This window comes from Muscardinus avellanarius, assembly GCF_963383645.1.
Source record: "Muscardinus avellanarius genome assembly, chromosome: 15".
Taxonomy (NCBI): Eukaryota; Metazoa; Chordata; class Mammalia; order Rodentia; family Gliridae; genus Muscardinus; species Muscardinus avellanarius.
The window spans coordinates 44,983,493-45,003,066 of NC_137801.1; the positions used below are offsets into that span (position 1 = coordinate 44,983,493).

The window sequence follows — 19,574 nt, forward strand, 5'->3', positions numbered from 1 at the left end:
GAGGATCCTCAAGACTGTTTTCTAAAGTGATGCACTAATTTGCAACCTCAATAAAAATGTAGGAGTGTTCCAAGTTCTCTACAATGTCACCAGAATTTTTATTGTTTTTGTTTTTAATAATTGACATTGTAATTCGGGTTAGGTGAAATCTCAGCTTAATTTTGATTTGCATCTTTCTGATTACTAATCACGTTGAACAGTTTTTCATCTATTTATTGGCCATCCGTATTTCTTTATCTGTGATGTGTTTATTTAGTTCACTTCCACATTTTTTTTTCATGGTACTAGTGTTCCTGAAAACCCTTCTACCTCCGGGCTACACTCCCAGACCTATTTTATATTTTTTATTTGGAAACAGGGTCTCTTAAACCAGTGAGGCTGACTTAGAACCTGCACAATCCTCCCTGTCTCCTCCTCCCAAGCGCAGGGATTACAAGCGTGCCCCATCACACCCGGCACCACTTCACATTTTTTGACTGGATTATTTATTGTTTTTTAATAGACTCCAAGAGACTCAATGTCTATCCCTTAAAGCATGACTCTGTACAAACTACATATTCCTGTTTTATTGTGCCCTTTTAATTAAATCTGAGAAAAAAATCTTTATAGCCAACGTTTCCCACTGAGTGGAATATTTTTGGCATATTTGTGACATAGTTTTGTATTCTTGTTCTTCACTTTGATCTCATCAGTAATGATGAGGTCTATAATGGAGAATGATGCTAAAGATATTACAAAGTATCCATGGGTAGGCATCATATAATACATTAGAAACTGCTACATATTCAATTTTATGTTATTTATTTCTTCATTTTTAAAGCACACAGTCTAAATTCTACATGAAAAAGGTTTTAATGGCCTTTTCAGCAATACTTGAAAACATAAAGACATATGTACTGATGTGAGGAAGAACTGTTAGGTTACAGAGGTAAAAATAAGCCTATCATCTTCTCTGTTAGTCCTTGCTAAGTGAGCCAACTTCTCTTGAAGCAAGATCATCTTCATTTTATTAGCCAAAAGTCAAAATGCAAGAAATTGGATGCTCTCCCTAATAAGCTAGAGAGAAAATGTGTCATAGGAAGAACTCTAGACGAAGAAGGAAAAACTGTAGATGAACAAATAAGATGACCTAACTGAGGGGGATGAGAGGGAAAGAGAGAAATTCCCCAATGTACATGATGTACATTAACAAACATATCAATAACTAAGCCAAACATGAGAAGGAGGGTAGGGGATGGAATGGGGTGGGACTTGGGAAAAGGCTAATTGGGTGATGTTTGCCTGTAGATCTCTACCATCTTATACCCCATTAAAATGTATGACTACAATGCACCAATAAAACAATTAAAAATAAAAAATAAAATTTAAAAAGTATTTTGATTGACACAGAACCAGTATGAAGTGAGATAATAAGGTGTATGTGTAACTGTAAGAAAAAATAATATCTTCATCACCATGAACATTAAATCACCAACTTTTAGAGAATGAAAACAACTTGCTGAGCTAACAGCAGCTGCTTGGCTGTACTTTGTAGTTTCTGGGAGAAGGTAGTGGGTTTTATAAAAGGACAGAATTCTGACCTGCCATGGACTTATTGAATAAAAATTTCTGCTAAGTACCTTGAAAATCTATGCCTTCAGAAATGTGACCTGGCTGACTGTGGGGAGCTGGATGCTGGGCAGCCATGCTGAGAACTATTGTGTCAGGACAAAGGTAATTACATCCGGGTTTGTACTGGTGTTTGACCAATTGTTCAGATGTCCTTTCAGGGAAGAGATCTTGTTCTACTGCCCTGCTTAAACAGTGTCTCCTGTAGAGTGTTTCTATTGTCATACTTGAAGTAGTTGAAGAAAAAGAAACAGAGGCATAGCCTAATAGGTCAATGACATTACTCTTAAAAACAATGAGAAGACAGAAGTAAAAAACATGGTCCTCATATTCAACAGTTCAGTGTGGGCTTTATTTCCGGAACCAGATGGCTTCTTTCTTCCATGGCACTGAATGACTCCTAACTTGTATCAGAACTCTTGAAAAGAATGGCACTGGCCACAGAAAATTACAAATGGGTCAGTAAAAACATAATCACACTGCTGGGTAAGCAATTGAAAATGAATGCTTTGCTGACAGTCTGTCAGAAAAATGCAGGCTTTCATTTAAACAAACATTTACTTGAAGATAGTCATAACAAGCCTGCATCAAAAATAACCATTCACAGCTGGGCATGGTGGAGAAGGTTTGTAATCCCTGCACTTGGGAGGCGGAGACAGGAGGATCGCGCAGATTCGAAGTCAGCTGCGCTGGCTTAAGAGACTCTGTTTCCAAATAAAAAGTATAAAATAAATCTGGGAGTGTAGTCCGGAGGTAGAAGGGTTTCCAGGAACCCCAGTACCACCAAAGAAAGAAAAGAAAGCAAGAAAGCAAGAAAGCAAGAGAGGAAAGAAAGAAAGAAGGAAGGAAGGAAGGAAGGAAGGAAGGAAAGAAAGAAAGAAAGAAAGAAAGAAAGAAAGAAAGAAAGAAAGAAAGAAAGAAAGACCATTCACTGTGTCTGGCAAATTTTGCTATTAGCAATCTATGAAAATCTATGGTTAGCATATGAACTAAAGTTTTCCTGTGAACTAAAATCAAGTTGGCTAATTTAGGAATTTCTATTCCTAAGTGGAATATAGCCCAATTTAAATTTCATTGTTTATTTAAATATCTTAAATTTAATTTTCTCCAAATATCTATATATTTTATAACATCAGGTTGAAAAATCAAATATAAATTGTATCAGTTGACCAGGTAACTGTGGCCAAAAAAATATTATTTTAACATCACATACAACATTTGATTTTCTGATGAACTTTGTTCATTGTCTTAGTAGCATACTTTTATAGTCTGTATTAGGTTATATAATAAGAGAGTTTTAAGATGAATGGAAACATTTATAGTTCACATCTCTGATAATAACCCTGTACTTCACTTGGATGGAAGTAAATATTAATAATCACTGGGGATTACTTCATATGCTCCAGTTCTGAATGGGCTATAATATGCTCAAAGGTACATAGCAATTCATAGGCATACAAAACAAACAGACAAAAAGAACCACATTTGATGTAACAGACCTTTTGTGTAGAAGGTATAATCTGATGTGTAAAGGTATGTCCCGAAAACTGGTACAATAAGCCAAATGGTTATACGTCAAAAATCTTTAAAACGTTTATTCTGAAAAGTTATGGATTTACACCCTGTGTAACAGTCCTGGATAAAGCAGACTCTCCTAGATAATCCCAGTAGTCACGACTAAGAATAAAACCCTTCTTTCTCTCTCTCTTACCTCTTTCTCTCCTTCAGCCATGTCTTCCTCCCTTACTCAAAAAGACAAGTAATAAGGCACTGTTTTTAAGCAAAATTTGGCCTCAAACACTAAAGTTCTGTGGATGTTATTTATGCATGTATGTATGAATGTAAGTATGTATTGTATGTATGTATGTATTTTTGTAGTATTGAGGATTGAATCCAGGGGAATTCTATCTGAGTTACACTTCCAGCCATATGTATTTTTTATGTTTGGAAATGGGCTCACTAAGTTGCACAGGGCCTTGCTAAGTTGCTGAATCTGGCTGCAAACCTGCGATCCTCCTGTCTTAGTATCCAGAGTACTAGGGTCACAAGTCACCAATCCCAGCTTATTGATGTTTTTTAATTCAGAGATTTCCTATCATTACAGCATTCAGTGAAGGTTCTACAACTTAGGACCCCTGGCTACAGACCTGTACTCCTTGATAAATCATTAAATCATTTTCCCTCGGCTAAGTAAAAGTCTGAATCCCCCTGGGTATATAGTGCTATTTCAGGGCCAGAGAAGATGGAATCTATTTTTCTTTGTTAGAGGCACAAGATTAGCTACATGAACATAAAGTAGGAGATCTAATTCATTTTTTTTTTTAATTTGCCATGTGCTACAAATTGCTAAAAGATACTTCCCAAAATGATCACAATAAATCATGCTATTTGGGAACCAAGATTCCAGAAGCCTTTCTCTATTACCTATGTAGACAAAGAGACATACAAGGATTAATTGTTGTCCCATTCTTACTCCTTCAAGACTACTTATTAGAGAAATTTTAAAGAAAATCCTCAACCATCAATGGCGTGGGAATGGCTTCCAAATCTTTCCTAAAACTTCCACAGGCCTCCTGGACTAAACAGAGAACAATAAAAATCAAAAGGGTCAAATGTGGGGTCTCCTTCCCCCCGCCCCAGTTCAATGAGAAGACTTCAGTTTTTATTGATTTAGTTTTATCCTTCAAGGAGGGTTTAGCATGGAGCAAACAGGAAAAAGAAATTTGAATATTAGTGTCCCACTGGAGAGTAAAATTAACATTCAAATAAAATAAAAAAGAATAGTTTATAAACATGTTTAGCCATTAAATCAGCCCATCACAAAACACATACTAAGTATATACTACTTGTGCCAGCCACTGAGCTAGGGGCCCTCCAGAAGGGTAGAAATTTCTACCCTCACAGAGCTTATATTCTTGTAGGAGGAAAACAAACAATAAGCAAAATAATGCAGAAGTTAAGAAAAAATTGGGACAAAGGAGAGACTCAAGACAAAGGAAAAGAAACCTTAGGTGAGTAAAGAAGGCAATCTCACTGCAGGGGGTGGGAAAAAGAAGAGAGAAACACCTCAATGGATGTGACATACACAATTATTACAACATGCACAAACCTACCAAAGGCAATCACTATGTTGAGCTTGGGTGGGAGGGGAGGAGTGGGAAGGAATAGGCTGGGAACTGGGGAAGGGTTCAATGCACGCTATGTGCATATATGCCTTTATCACTCTAAACTTCATCAAAATGTATAATTACAATGCACCAATAAAAATAAAGAAAAAATAAAGGCATGGTGATAAAAAAATTAAAAATTTCTGTTTGAAAAACTAAATCAGTAAGCATTACTGTGAAGAAAACATTATATGAGTGAATATTTTAGCTTTATAAAATCACTGTGAAGATGTATTTAGTTATATATCATATGCTGTATAGTATATTCAATTGAATATTTACCCAATGATATTGTTGACATACATCTAAGAACTACATTCTAGATACTCTTTTTGTAGCAATAAGTGCTACTAAATACTAAGATAAAGTGCTTCCTATAAGCAAAAAAATGAGAAAATTGAAAATTATGTTAAATCATAAAAAATTTCTATTAAAGAGAAACTAGATGTGTGTATAGAAGCAAAGAAGAGGGCTTAATTATAGCCTTCACTAGAGTGGTCTATATAGGTTTCATTGAAAAAGCAGCATTTAGCAAAACCTTGAAGAATGTGAAGTTACTGACCAAATAGTTAATAATCTCAGGATAATTTTCTTGCTTTTACTAAACTGACACCTTAAAAAAGTACCTACTTATCTATTCATTAAAAACTCAGTCTTCATATGACTAGGTTGTTAGGAATTTTCTAAACTATGTATCTTGATAAGAATTCAATGGGAGATAAAAACATTAATTCATATACACAAATGTAAAGCTTTTCTTTCACTAGACTTCTAGTCCATGAGAAAATATTTCCTTTTCTGCCCAATTTAACCCACAAATTCATTTTCTTAAAAAAAAAATCAGTGATTTGCTAATCTACTTCTAGTTTAACTCAAAGTGGAATAAGTTCATTTCAGGATAATTACATAGGAAGACTAGTTTGAGTGTGAAGAATTAAAGAGATACCAACTTTTAACATGGTATAAACCATCATGACACTAACGTTCAGTTAGAATAAAAAGTAATCTCAGAATCCTTGATAAGAGTATTAATATGACAGTTACAAGTTACAAAAGTATTACTAGTGTTTTTGTTAAACTTTTTTAAGATTAGAAATCATTCATTTTCAAAATCATTGAATTAAATGTTTAATGTATCTTCTTATTATTTATTTTTGTGTGGTACTGGAGATGGAACCCAGGGGCCTTTCTACCTCCAGGCTATATCTTCAGACCTACTTTATATTGTATTTGGAAACAAGGTCTCACTAAGTTGCTGAGAGCCTCACTAAGTAGCTGAGGATGGTTTTGAACCTGGGATCTTCTTGTCTCTGCCTCCCAAGTACTGGAATTACAAGTGTGCATCACCATGCCTGTTTTGTTATTTTCCTATTATTACTATTACCATTATTTTAAGTACTTCTAAAGCTGGGCATGGTGGTGCATGCTTGTAATCCCAGCATTCAGGAGGCTGAGACCAGAGGATCGTGGTTTGCAGACAGCCTCAGCTACTTAGTGAGGCCCTCCGCAACTGAGTGAGACCCTGTTTCAAATTAAAGAATGAAAACTAGGGCAGCAGGTGTAGCTTGGAGGTCGAATGCACCCAGGTTCCATCCACAGACCTGCAAAATAAATAAATAAATAAATAAATAAATAAATAAATAAATAAATAACTTCTAAGCAGTTTTGCAATCTGTATGTCACAGTACTTTCTGTTGTACTGTTTTTTTACTACCCCATATTATATATAATAAGAAACAAATGTGTAATGTTAAAATATTTTTCCCAATATCAGTAAAAATCAAATATCAAATCTGGACCCAGGTCCCCTGACTTCCTCCCTCTTACCCACCACACTACACTGATTCCTGTTATAAGGTATAGTTTTACTACCCTAAAAGAAAACCTTGAAAATGAAATGCAGTGTATCCTAGGTAATACTGTGACTGGTTTCCTTCATAATACTTTAAAGTTTATTTTATATGAATAAGATGAAATGCTGCTTAATAATTACTAATGAAAATTAAAAAAAATATTTGAACTCTCCTTAGAGCTTGTTATTCTATATCAGTTATTTCAGGTCAAAGTTTTCAAAGGTTATACCTATCATAATAATCAATACCTTTTTATCATGCCTTGTAATTTTAAAAGTGTCAGTATTATTTTTCAGGTGATTTATAATGTTCTCTCTAAAGTTCAAATTCTAAGATTCTTATTAACAATTCAAATTTCTTTAACATCTGAGTTAATTATTATTGGAAAAAATACATTGTTCTTAAAATCCACTGATCAAATCAATTTGACAGGTAGTTTCCCAGCAGCCTAGAAGTATTGATATTGATTTAAGATATATAAATGAAATACCTACACTTTCAGACCAATAAAGTTTAAGTCATTTTGAAGAAAAAAATATATTTTTAAAGCCCAACTTTTTATTTTTTTTTTTACCATTTCTTTAAATCTTTATTTTTTTTATTAAAAGTAAATGTTATACATTTAATCTGTATTTGGTGCCCTCCCCCTCACTTTCCCTTTCCCCCTCCCAACAATTAATACCCAGGCTAACCTTGCTATATTCGTACTTTTATACCTATTTGGAAGTAGCCCCTCATCAATCAAGTTCAGCTTCCTTCCTCTCTTAGCTTTCCATTCAAACTTTGCGGAGACTTCCCTTCCATTTTCTGGATTCCCTCTGGTATCCCCAATGCTAACTCGTTTGGGCATATTAGAGGAAACATATGTCCCTTCTCTTTCTGTGTTTGGCTGATCTCAACCTAATGCTTTCCAGCACTTTCCATCTTCTTACGAATGATGTGATTTTGTTCTTCTTTATAGCTGAATAGAATTCCATTGTGTGCATTTTCCATAACTTTGCAAACCATTCATCTGTTGATTTGTTGATGGGGGCCTAGGTTGTTTCCAAATTTTGGCTGTTATAAATTGTGCTGCTATGAACATGGGTATGCATATGTTACTGTAGTTCTCTGATTTCAACCTCTTTGGCCAAATACCCAGGAGTGGTATAGCCAGATCTTATGGTAGATCTATTCCCAGTTTTCTAAGGAATCTCCACACTGATCTCCATAGTGGCTGAACTAGTTTGCACTCCCACCAACAGTGTAAAAGAGTTCCTCTTTCCCCACATCCTTGCCAGCATTTGTTGTTGTTTGATTTTTTTTATGCTTGCCAATCTGACTGGGGTTAGATGGAATCTCATCGTAGTTTTGATTTGCATCTCCCTGATGGCTAATGATGAAGAACATCTTTTCATGAATCTATTGGCCATTTGTATCTCTTCTTTTGTAAAGTGTCTATTCAATTCAATTGCCCATTTCTTGATTGGGTTGTTTGTTTTGCTAGTGCAGAGTCTTTTGAGCTCTTTGTATATTCTGGATATTAGCCCCCTATCGGAGTGGTAAAGATTTTCTCCCATTCTGTAGGCTTCCTCTTTAGGTTCTTGATGGTTTCCTTTGACGAGAAGAAGCTTTTTAGTTTGATGCTATCCCACTTGTTGATTCTTGTAAAGCCCAACTTTTTAAAGCAAACTTTATTTGCAATATACTGCAGCAAAGTCCTATTTGTACCACCTCAGTCTTTAAATTGTGTGCTGTGGAGAGTCCTTTTTAAGCTTTTCTTTAAGAACAAATTAATCTACTACAAGTCTAATAGAATTCTTGCTTAGCCAGTTTTTTAATGTCATTATTATTTATAGAATGAATAAGCACATGGTTAAATTCTCTTTATAGGGGATGATTATAGATATACAGCTGAGCTGATACTTTTATAAGTAATAAATATGGCAATATTTAAATCACAGCAGTAACACATACACATATACTCTTTATGTAACTTTTCTTGGTTATACCCAAACTGATAAAGAAATAAGCTAATGATGAGCAACAAAATAAATACTGAATAGTCACTATAGCCTTCTGTGTATAATATTTGGAAGAAATGGAAATTTTTCTAATTGTATAATGTGAGCTTCTGTTTATTCCAAATTCTATGGTTGTAAATTAAGAGCATCAAATACTGCACCAGTAGAGGTCACAGTAATATGCAGTTGAAAATAAAATAATTTCTCATTTATTTTAAATTATTTCTATCTCAAAAAACATAAAAATGTATTTAAAGGTTATAAAACAAATACAAACAGTACTGGTCAGTGGAAGTTGGACATTTCACAGACAAATTAGCCATATGGCAACACAAGAGTTGAGATGGTTAATAAAAAAGTTATAAAATCTGCTGAAGTCTGAATATTTGTGTCATCCAAAAATTCACTTGTTGAAATCTTATCCTCCAAGGTTGATCAGAAAGTGAAATCGATCAGAAGGTGAAATGTTAGAGAGGTGATTAGGTCATAGAGCAGGACCCGCTGATAAAAGACTCCAGAGAGCTACTCTGCCTCCTTTCACCAGATGTGAAAAGAGAAAGAAAATTGCTTTAATGAACTAAGAAACAAAAGGAAAATCACCAAGCTGCTTATTCTTTAATAATTAATAATTAATACTATCAAATCTATTTTAAGAACAAGTATAATACAATAATAATTTTGATGTGACATTACAAATAGCTTTAAGACACATGATAATATTGAATATTTATTATCACCTAAGTTGTCGGAAGACACTTATATCCAGGTATTACTGTAACTCATTTTGAGAAAAGTTTATTTTTATTTTTCTTATAAATAATTTTAATAAGGATATGAAGAAATATATGCCTACATTTCACTCATACAATAAGGCTAACGTACTTTTAAAATTTGTAAATATATGCTTAACAATTCTACTTGAACTATGTTGGCCTAATAACATGAACATCTTGGTTAATCAAACAATAAATGTTTGAGAGTCAAATTGACATTTATTTTACAAAAACAGTGTATTTATAAATGTAAGCTACTAAATATATAAAAATGTAAGCTACTAAATATAAAGCTATTATGCCTGGGTTTGCATGTATAACTTAGGTTTTGACTATGACTTAGGTTTTGACTATGACAGCTTACTATTCATACTCAATTTAAATATAGGACTTATGGCACACTGAAGTTGAAACAAAAAGTAAAACAAAGAACAATAACAACTCATAGAGACCACATAAGATAACATAATTCTATTTTAGGAAAAGTAATGTGCCTGTTATCTTATGAATACTGAATGTCTAAAAATTAACTTATTCCTGTGGCAGTGATGACGTTCAAAAACTTTGAAAACAGTTAAACACAGAAGTACATTGATCTTTTTTCTTTAAAGACTCATTTCTGTGCTGGTGACAAGGCATACAAACATTTTGTCATAATGATGCTTTGCTAGAGAAAAATAAAGCAGCTTTGGGGAATGGAGTGAATGATGGGAGAAAAAGGAAAGGACCGAGACAGAGAGAGAGGGGTTCCATAAAATCTTATGCTACAATGCCTTTTGGTTATTTGAGTAAATTAACCTTCCCTATATACCCCTTAGATGATCCCCTTCAACTCCCTTCTCCTCTATATTTATCTGCCAAGATGCACCCCCATGCCATGACAATGGCAAATTAAAGATACAATAAAAAAAATGTCCTAGAAATACAATGGTTACCAAGAAATACAAACTGCCTGCCCTCATGGAGCTTACACTCTACTAGAAAGAGTTGACATTTAATATAATCCCATACATCATTATGTAATTATAGCTATGGCTGTTGACAAAAAAGGTACAGGCCACTAAGCAAAACACTAATATTGAACCAATAATTAACTTTTTTCATGAGTTAGCAGCCAGCTATTATGCCTGGGTTTGCATGTATAACTTACTTTTACTTCTTGTTTAGTCATTCATTTTTATCAGACAATTATTAGAGTAAAATATAAACAAATAAATAAGGAGTTGTTGAAATAACAGTTAAACACTCACAATAAGGGGGAAAAATATAAGAAGAAAAAACACACCAAATTTCTAGGCAACTTATAAACCTAAATTCTAAATAAAAAGAAGTTAACATTATCAGTGGTCCTAACAACAGTGCCATTAAAAAATATGAAGCCAATAAAGGATGCAATTGAAATGTCATGAAGACTTTTTTTATTCATCTACCCAAAAGCAACAGCATAAGGCTGGTTCTCAAGAGTATGTCTTAAGCTCTAAGAAAGGACAGGAAAAATTCATTAGAATGAAGTTTATTCCCAATCACATCCAAGTAAAGGTGACATATCCCATTTAGAAATCATAAAAACAAGTCGGGCATGGTGGCACATGCTTGTAATCCCAGCATTCGTGAGGCTGTGACAGGAGGATCGTGGTTCACGGACAACCTCAGCTACTTAGTGAGGTCCTTTACAACTCAGTGAGACCCTGTATCAAAGTAAAGAATAAAAAACTAGGGCTAGGGGTGTAGCTTGGAGGTAGAATGCCTATGAGTTCCATCCCCAATACCAAAAAAAAAAAAAGAAATCATAAAAACAAATTAAATTATTGACTCTAAAGTTTGAAACAAAATAACCAATTGAAAATACTAGGCGATATGGCTTATGGAAAAGGTGAGAAAGCTTTCATTTCAACTCACTCTGATTCTGCCAGCACTTACCAATGATCTCTAACATATCTTCATCTAACTTAGCTATTTCTGGTATGTACAAATATTGAAGTATTTTGCAGTTTCCAAACCCTAAGACAAAATGGAGTATAAAAGTATCTACACCAATTCTGGAAGAGAATACTACAGAGTAATACCAGTGCTTACCTTTGGAAAAAGGAATGGAGAGGATGATGCAGATTATCCAAAGAATTCTTTTTTGATATGTGGCTTTTTATTGTTGCTATTGTTGTTGTTATTAAATGAAATGTACTTGTCCATTATTGGGAATTTATAATTTTATAAAACAATACAGAAAAATTCAAAATGATAACAATGATGTTTTTTAATCCAATTCATGTCTAGATTCACACAAAAAGATCTTAGTACACAGAAGTTCATTCCAAAGTCCCTAAATTCACTGTTCCATGAAGAAGAATGGTGTGGATAAGAATGATGTAGGATTATATTGTGATGTAATTATTTACAACACAAATCAGTCATTTTACATTGGCCAGGTTTAACATCCATTTCTATACCTAACTAGAATTTAACCTAATGTAGAGCACCAGAATATTATGTTTTTAGACATTTTTTTACTTCTTCAACAGGTGACACAAGGCAGAGATATTTATATTTACCTATTAGAGAAACTAATTTGTCTTATCTTTACCTTTTCTCTGAATCCTTCCACATATTGTAATGCTCAGTACTTCTGTCTCTCATTTATACTAACTTACCTATGTTTTCATTGTTCTGCAAAATACTGACACTCTTTGAATGTGACACTGTGCCACAGTCATGATTGGAGTTTTTCTCTATCATGTAAATTTGTCAGATTAACTTACAATTAAGGAAGATTGACAAGTCATGTCTCTAATTTCTAATATGGAGAGAAATAAATGAAAATAACCAACATGTCATGGTTACCACTATGATTTTCAAAGTACTCCAATCCATCTTAAAATCTTCTATTTTCATTTCATATAAAGAAACATTCTGGTCTCATTAATAAAAGAAGAATGCAATGAAAAAATCAAATAATTGTCCACAACAGCTTTGTGCTGATTGAGAAAAAACTGGTGAAATGAAAAGATAATGTTTGCTATACCTGCCAACAGAAAACATTTAAGACTGACATAGGAAGACTGAATTAAGTGACACTCAATAGAATTACACCAAAACAGTTATCAGCTAAATATAAATATAAATTATTCCATATGTAGTGTTAAATGGTTATATAATTAGAAAATTATTTTATAGTTACTTTTTCAATGAGTAATGAATGTGTGAATACTTAGAAATTTTAATTGTATACATGCATTCACACAAATACATACACATACATATACAAAAATATAATTTACTCATCTCATAAATGTAATATAAATATTGATTCCTTTATGCCATCATAAGTCTGTGTACTAAAGAATATGTTTGTAAATACCCATTTTAATGGTTAGCAGTCAGTGGAGAATTTGGCCTAAAAAAAATGTCTCAAGGCACCACGAATGATACACAAAACTCTTAAAATAATTGACAAATGATCATTTTCATAATTGCTAGAGACTTATATGAGATTATTACATTACTAGAGATGATTGACCAAAACAAAGAAAAAAATTCAGTTGCATATGTTATTGAATCAAAGCAGCCACATAGCATTTGTTTCTAAAGCTCTATTTCACAGATTTAAAACTTAAATCCTTTCTTACTTATTGCCTGGCTCATGTTCAGATTATTTTTAAAAAATTTTCTTACTAGATGACACAAAAATGGAACTGTGAGCTTTGGTCCCAAGCCACCATATAATAACAAATCAGAATATAAAAAAAGTCTCATGAGATTCAAAGAAAAGACACATTCCTATATTTAAAATAATGATAATTAAAAAATTAGAGAATGAGGACATAGTCACTAACATACATTAAAATGGTTAAGGACTATTCTATAAATATGGTACAGATGCACATCACCTACTTTCTTTTAATGTCAACATTAAAGAAAATGTAGATGGTTCTAAATTAAACATGCTTCTTAGATTTGTATGGGCACCATCAAACTGTACGCATGCCAGACTTACCAAGTGATGCAGGAATAGAAAGATGGTTAGTAATATTCTTACAGATGTTATACATAAAGAAAAGGATTGTTTTGCTTGCCCTTTTCATGGAGTTAATGTATTTATATAAAGTCTAGCAGACAAGAAATTAGCACTGCTTACAGCAGTGCCATTTCAGTGTTGCACACCTTCAGACTTATATCTCAGTTCGTAATAGCTAAGGCAAGTGTGTCCCACCAAAGGTAGATGTTTGAGGATGATGTTACTGCACTTATCACTTAACTAACATTAAATGATACTGTAGAAGATGACACCAAAATCTATGGCTAATTTCTAAATAGATCAATTGAGTAACTGAAATGAAAATAATCACTCTAAAAAGCAAAATAATAATAATAATAATAAAATAATAATAATAATAAAAATAATAATAATAATGGAGTAGAGGGTGAAATAGAAACCTTTTGATGGATTTTTCTTACCTTAAATCCATAAATATTCATTAGCACACTTACCTACCTCCCAATGCTCATTACCAATGCCCAAAGGTCTAAATGCATTTACATAATTTAGATATGCTGTAATTCATACAGATGACATTAGGAAAAAATAAAATAATGTAATACCTTTACTTTTACCTATGCATTTGATGAAATGGATCCATGAAGAAAGGTTTTCCAGACAAAGAGAATAAAGAGAAGAAAAAGAACAATAAGAATTATGAATATATGTAAATGTACTGTTCTCTGAAAATTAAACAAGACAAGAAATTACAAATAAGGTTGAAGACAAATGAAAATGCAATCAGTCCATACTGAAAATTCTGCCCTTTTTTAAAGGTAAGTACATGCAAGGATTTGGAAGACACATGCTCATTTTTAAAGATTACACAAAAAGAAGATATACAATGACTATAAGTAGTAGAAAAGATTCCAAGGAACACTACACTCAGCAACTCTAGAGGCGGAAGCTAAAGATGTCTGTTTGTTCTCAAACTGCCATGCATGGATGAAAAATGTATTTTGGTACTATAGGTTACACTTCTTTCATATATTAACCACTGACAGTCTTGGTTTTTCTTTTTCTTTTTTGTTTGCTATAATCATCCTTAACTACATATACCAATAAATGTATAAAATTTCCAATCACAGTTTGTCTTATTTATTTGCAGATGCTATAGTGCAAAGAATGAAGAAAAATAAAAGTCACAGGAGCAAACCAAAAATCAAACTAACAAAGGGAGAAAAACACATGAAAACAAAAAATGTGAATAAAAGTTATGTATTTAATTTGCAGCCAGATAATTTGCAAGCATTTGCCCATACTTTGCAGTGATGGTTTGAAAGCAGCTACAGAACAATAAAACACTGAAAGCAGAGTGGAAAAGGAACAGAGCCCATACCTTGGTCGCCCATCATCAGGTGTGCCAGACCTTGAAGGGAAACAAGAGCACAGTCAGCAATAAACAAGGGATCATGGGAAGGCAGGGTTGTCACAGTGACAAAAATATTCAGTGACAGACATTTTGTTTCCTATGACATGTCTGTATCACAGAGGCAAATCAAAAAAGCATTCTTTCAACCCCTGGTTGGAATGCTTTGGGGCAAAGAATTATAAAACTGCAATTTAAACAATGGCATATGCTGCACTGTGTATTTCTTATATGTATCAATTGGAACAATCAAAAGCATAAGACCATGACTTAAAATTCAGTCAGTCCCTTAAACATTGTATCTTCCCTTCATGACTCTTGATAAGACTGTTTTGATTAGCCCCCATAAGGTCTTCTCATTCTTCAGTGGTAGAATTACATTTTTAAAAACCCAAAGGACTACCTGAAACATGGGCTGGGTCTGATCTTTTTCCTCTCATCAAAAAAAAAAAAAAAAAAAAAAAAAAAAAGAGCACTTTCATAATTAAGTGAAAAGAGAAATCCTTAGTTACACTGAAATGATAATGCAGAAATGTCTCCTTGTTTGACACATGTAGCAATCCTCTAAACTGGTTATAATACAAAAAGAAAGATTAGGCATGCGATTGTAAAGTAAGGATTTACTACAGAAAAGTTTTCGGGAAACAATGGATCAGCTCTAAGTAGACTCAAATAATTTTTTATGGAGAACAAAACTGTGTAGTATTTTGCTTAAATGTCACTTAAATGATGAACTATAAGTTAGAATAAATAAGTATATTTAGTTGATATATATATATTATTGATATAATTGATATAATTTCATCAAGGAATATATCTGAAAGAATATTGAGTTCTTTTATTTGAATTATTTATTTCCTGCTTGACACTTAACTTGAGATTTAAGCTCACTCATATTATCTTTTTTTTTTTTTTTTTTTTTGCAGGAACCCAGGATTGTTCAACCTCTGAGCTACACCCCTTGCCCTATTATTTATTCTTATTCTTTATTTTGAAACAGGGTCTCACTGAGTTGGAGAGGGCCTCAGTAAGTAACTGAGCCTGACCATGAACTGCGATCCTCCTGTCTCAGCCTCCGGAATGCTGGGATTACAAACTGCACCACCACGCCTGACTAGCTCACTCATTTTATAAAGAACATTGCAATTGCTTTTGTAAAAAAGTTCTTTCACTAACCAAAAAGCTGCTTTTTACTGAAAAGCATAAGTATTAGTTTTTTAATTTTAGAAATAAAGTTACTTCTTAATCCATGCATATTTTAAATTTTTGGCAAATTTAGAGGAATATAGCATACATACATGGAGTTTAATATTTTTCTATTTTAATTTCTAGTGCTACATTAGGTATATTTGAAACTTTATTTGTTATATAACAATATGTATAAGTTGTATCAATAGTAAAATCACCTGTATTTTCTTAAAATCTGTCTTTTTTTCTTAAAATAGAGGATATTAAAACACCCCTACAGGGCAGATGTACTTACAAATCATCCTGGATAGTCACAATATAACATAGAAATTATCTAACATAGTAGAACGTAGTAGTTTGATGTCCCTGTAATGTAGTCTCTTTATGTATTTTCTTAGTGATTTTAACAGAAAAAAATCACATACATTTTTTTTAAGTTTATGATTTATTGATAATTTATATTTTTATTATGAGGAATGGTGGCTGATTTTTCTAGGTTTTGTAATTTTTATTTAACTTCATTTTTAAAACTATGATTTAGCCGGGCATGGTGGTGCACACTTGTAATTCCCGCACTTGGGAGGCGGAGACAGGAAGATGGCGCTGGTTTTAAGCCAGCCTCTTTGGCTTAAGAGACCCTGTTTCCAAATAAAAATATAAAATAGGTCTGGGAGTATAGCCTGGAGGTAGAAGTGTTTCCAGAAACCCCAGTATCACCAAAAAAAAAAAAAAAAAAAACTATGATTTATATTTTTTCAATTATGATTTGTAATAATTTTGTAGTTTTAGTTGGAGAATTATTTCTAATAAGATTAAAAATTTTAAAGATATAACTTTTAGAAAACATATTTACATGCCTCTAATGGTTTTGGCACTGAATTCATAAGAGTGGAATTTAGTAAATCCCCAAAATATTCACATTACTTCTGAGAGATATCCTACCTGTAAGGGGAGCTCAATTACATTTAGAAGGGAGATTACATGACTTGTTTGGGTCATAGGCATATGTGCACCTGATAAAGAATAAAGTCATTTTACTCTTAAAAAAAAGTCATATTTATATATAGGGATGTTAAAATCATGATGCAATTAACTTTATTACAATAGATTATGGACCTATATTCTGAGAGTTTTGTTGGAACTTATTGCAGGGAATGAGTGTGTGAGAAGAGAGGGGTATTTATACTAATTAATTAGGCTGATATAAAAGACTCTTAGTTTGCAACTGGACTTAAAACATGGAACAATTTACAGAATGGTTAAAGAAATACAAAAGAAGTTAAAAAGATTCCTTTTTATTAAAATAACTTCAAACTAAATGTGCATAATATAAAAGAGATAATTTTAGAGATCACACCTGAGGTGTAATATCATCTTTATCAAGTATATGCTCACATGAAATTAAAGTGATAGAAAAACAGAAGTCATATACAGAGTCAATATTTGGGGATAGTTATAAATTCTTTGAAGTTTTAATCTATTTTGCTTGAAAAATGGAAAAAAAATGATCAGCAGCAATTATAATATTGTTGAACCCTGCTACTGATCAAATTTGTGTTACTGCAAAGTATTCTTTTTTTGATATATGACATCTTGGTAACCTTAACAGCTATTTATAACTTTGGGGACTCTTTATATAAGAAATCTTTCATTTTGGGAGAAAACCACATATTTTGTCAGAATGACTATTTCAAAATATGATAGCAAAATAAAATATGCTAAGTGCTGTCTTCTAATTTTTTAAATACTAATAGACTGCTATGCAAAAACCTGGGGCTATATAAAAATTTTCACTATACCTAGTTTTTTGTATGGTTATCTTTTAAAGATTTGGTTGGCAGCATATTGACTATTGCACTTAACTTCTTTAAAAATAAAAAAAAGGACTACTATCTTTGTTGGGTTCTACAGGAAAATGTGTAATTTTCTAAAAATTCTTTAATAGAAAATAATTATAAAAACTTGATAAAAGAGTATATGTTTGTTAGATATATAAAATTACAAATATACTTACCAGTAATCACATTGAAGTGCTGTATGCTTTAATTACCACTGGCCAATGGCTTATTGTTTTATCTAAATTTATTCTTCTTACTTATAGTCACTATTTTATTTTGTATATATAAATTAAATAGCTTGAAACAAAAGATTGGGCTTGAAATGACATAATGTTAAAATTTTTGACAAAAAAGAAATCTTTCTGATCAAGAAAAAGATGGAGAAAGGGTCATGCATTGTGTTCTGATACTGCAAAGAAATACTTTCTCTTTTAAAATAAAACAGGAAGTAGCATTGTATCATTTTCCAATACAGAACATGGTAATAAGAGTTCTAAGGTTCATTTGGGATGCTGAACCTATCAAGCATTGGAGTTAAGACTGACTAAGTTACATATACTCAGGACTGACAGGATTGAGAGCGTGTGCTCTGTATGAAAAGTGATACACAATGCAGAAAACAAAATATGCTCAGAAAGAAGTTCAACTTACCGTCAAATTTGAGGTGTACTCTAATAATACTAAGAAATAAAAAGCAAATGAGAGTTGGAAAATAAGGTAGAAAGTACCCACCTTCCACATTGTTGTCTTCTGAAAGCACATGACAAGGAGGGAGAGAAAAGGAAAAACATTCATTAAGCAGCATGCAGACTGGACCTTGCCTTTGCATGTCTTCATCATGCAAGGCATCAAACACAGCATGCAAGTGCTCCATCACTACCATTCAGAGGGACACAACCACAGGGAGCAGGCCCCCTCCCACTGGCAGCATTGACAGGCAGAGAGACAAAGTTTCGCTAATTCTACCATGTTCTGAACAGGGGTTTTAGAAGTCTTTTACTGCCATGAATAAAGCAAAAGTAAGCATTATTCTTATTGCATGTTGCTGGCAGGGACTTTCTACACACGTATTTTTAAAAGCTTTTTATGTTTCTTTTTTAACAATTCTAGAAGGTTATATTTCTATATATTGATTTAGAACTGGATAAAAGAAAATCCATTGGTAATAGCTATAAAATTTCACCTAAGTTAGTCCACTTCTACCAGATATATTATCTCTCAGCCATTTCTGTCTTTAATATTTCTAATAGCTCAATTGACTTCCTTAAAGAAACACACAACACAAATGTATGCAACTAAAATCCATTATTTTGTTTATTTATAGTACAGTCTTTTCATTTGAAATAACAGTTTATTAAATTTTATTAAGGTACTGAATTTCAAAAAGTAGAAAAAGTAGCAATTATGAGAGAAGTCCATTTGGAAGCTGTCCCTAGTCAAAGTTTATCATGATTTAATCACTTTGTAGTTTTGTTTATGATGCGAATGTGAATGTAATTAATCTAATGCAAAATCTAGCTAATTTTACCTTATATTCCCAAAATTCTACATATTATATACTTAATTATATATATATATATATATATATATATATATATACACACCTGTATATATAAAAACACATATACTGGCAGACTATGTAAAAGTTTCCTACATATAACCCACATAGAATATGGAGTTTAAAGTATAATAGTACCTACTGCACAATTCAAATGCTATTGGAGACACAGGAGTTGGAGAAG

At 32.6% G+C, this 19,574-nt stretch overlaps 1 protein-coding gene across 32 annotated transcripts in view; it reads right to left on the reverse strand.

The window, feature by feature from the left end:
* The window catches only part of NRXN1 (neurexin 1), a gene marked incomplete at both ends in the record, with an annotated part of 1,249,621 nt that overhangs the window by 1,120,480 nt on the left and 109,567 nt on the right, over positions 1-19,574 (reverse strand). For 20 of the 32 annotated variants that reach the window (XM_080711536.1, XM_080711533.1, XM_080711547.1 and 17 more), the window contains 2 exons: positions 14,777-14,806; positions 18,565-18,582. The exons of 9 other annotated variants lie outside the window; for them this stretch is intronic. In XM_080711536.1, coding sequence (XP_080567662.1) covers positions 14,777-14,806; positions 18,565-18,582 — 48 coding nt within the window. Of the gene's footprint in view, positions 1-14,776; positions 14,822-18,564; positions 18,583-19,574 lie in introns of all 32 variants that reach the window. 3 more of the 32 variants (XM_080711551.1, XM_080711535.1, XM_080711562.1) reach the window with 2 other exon arrangements.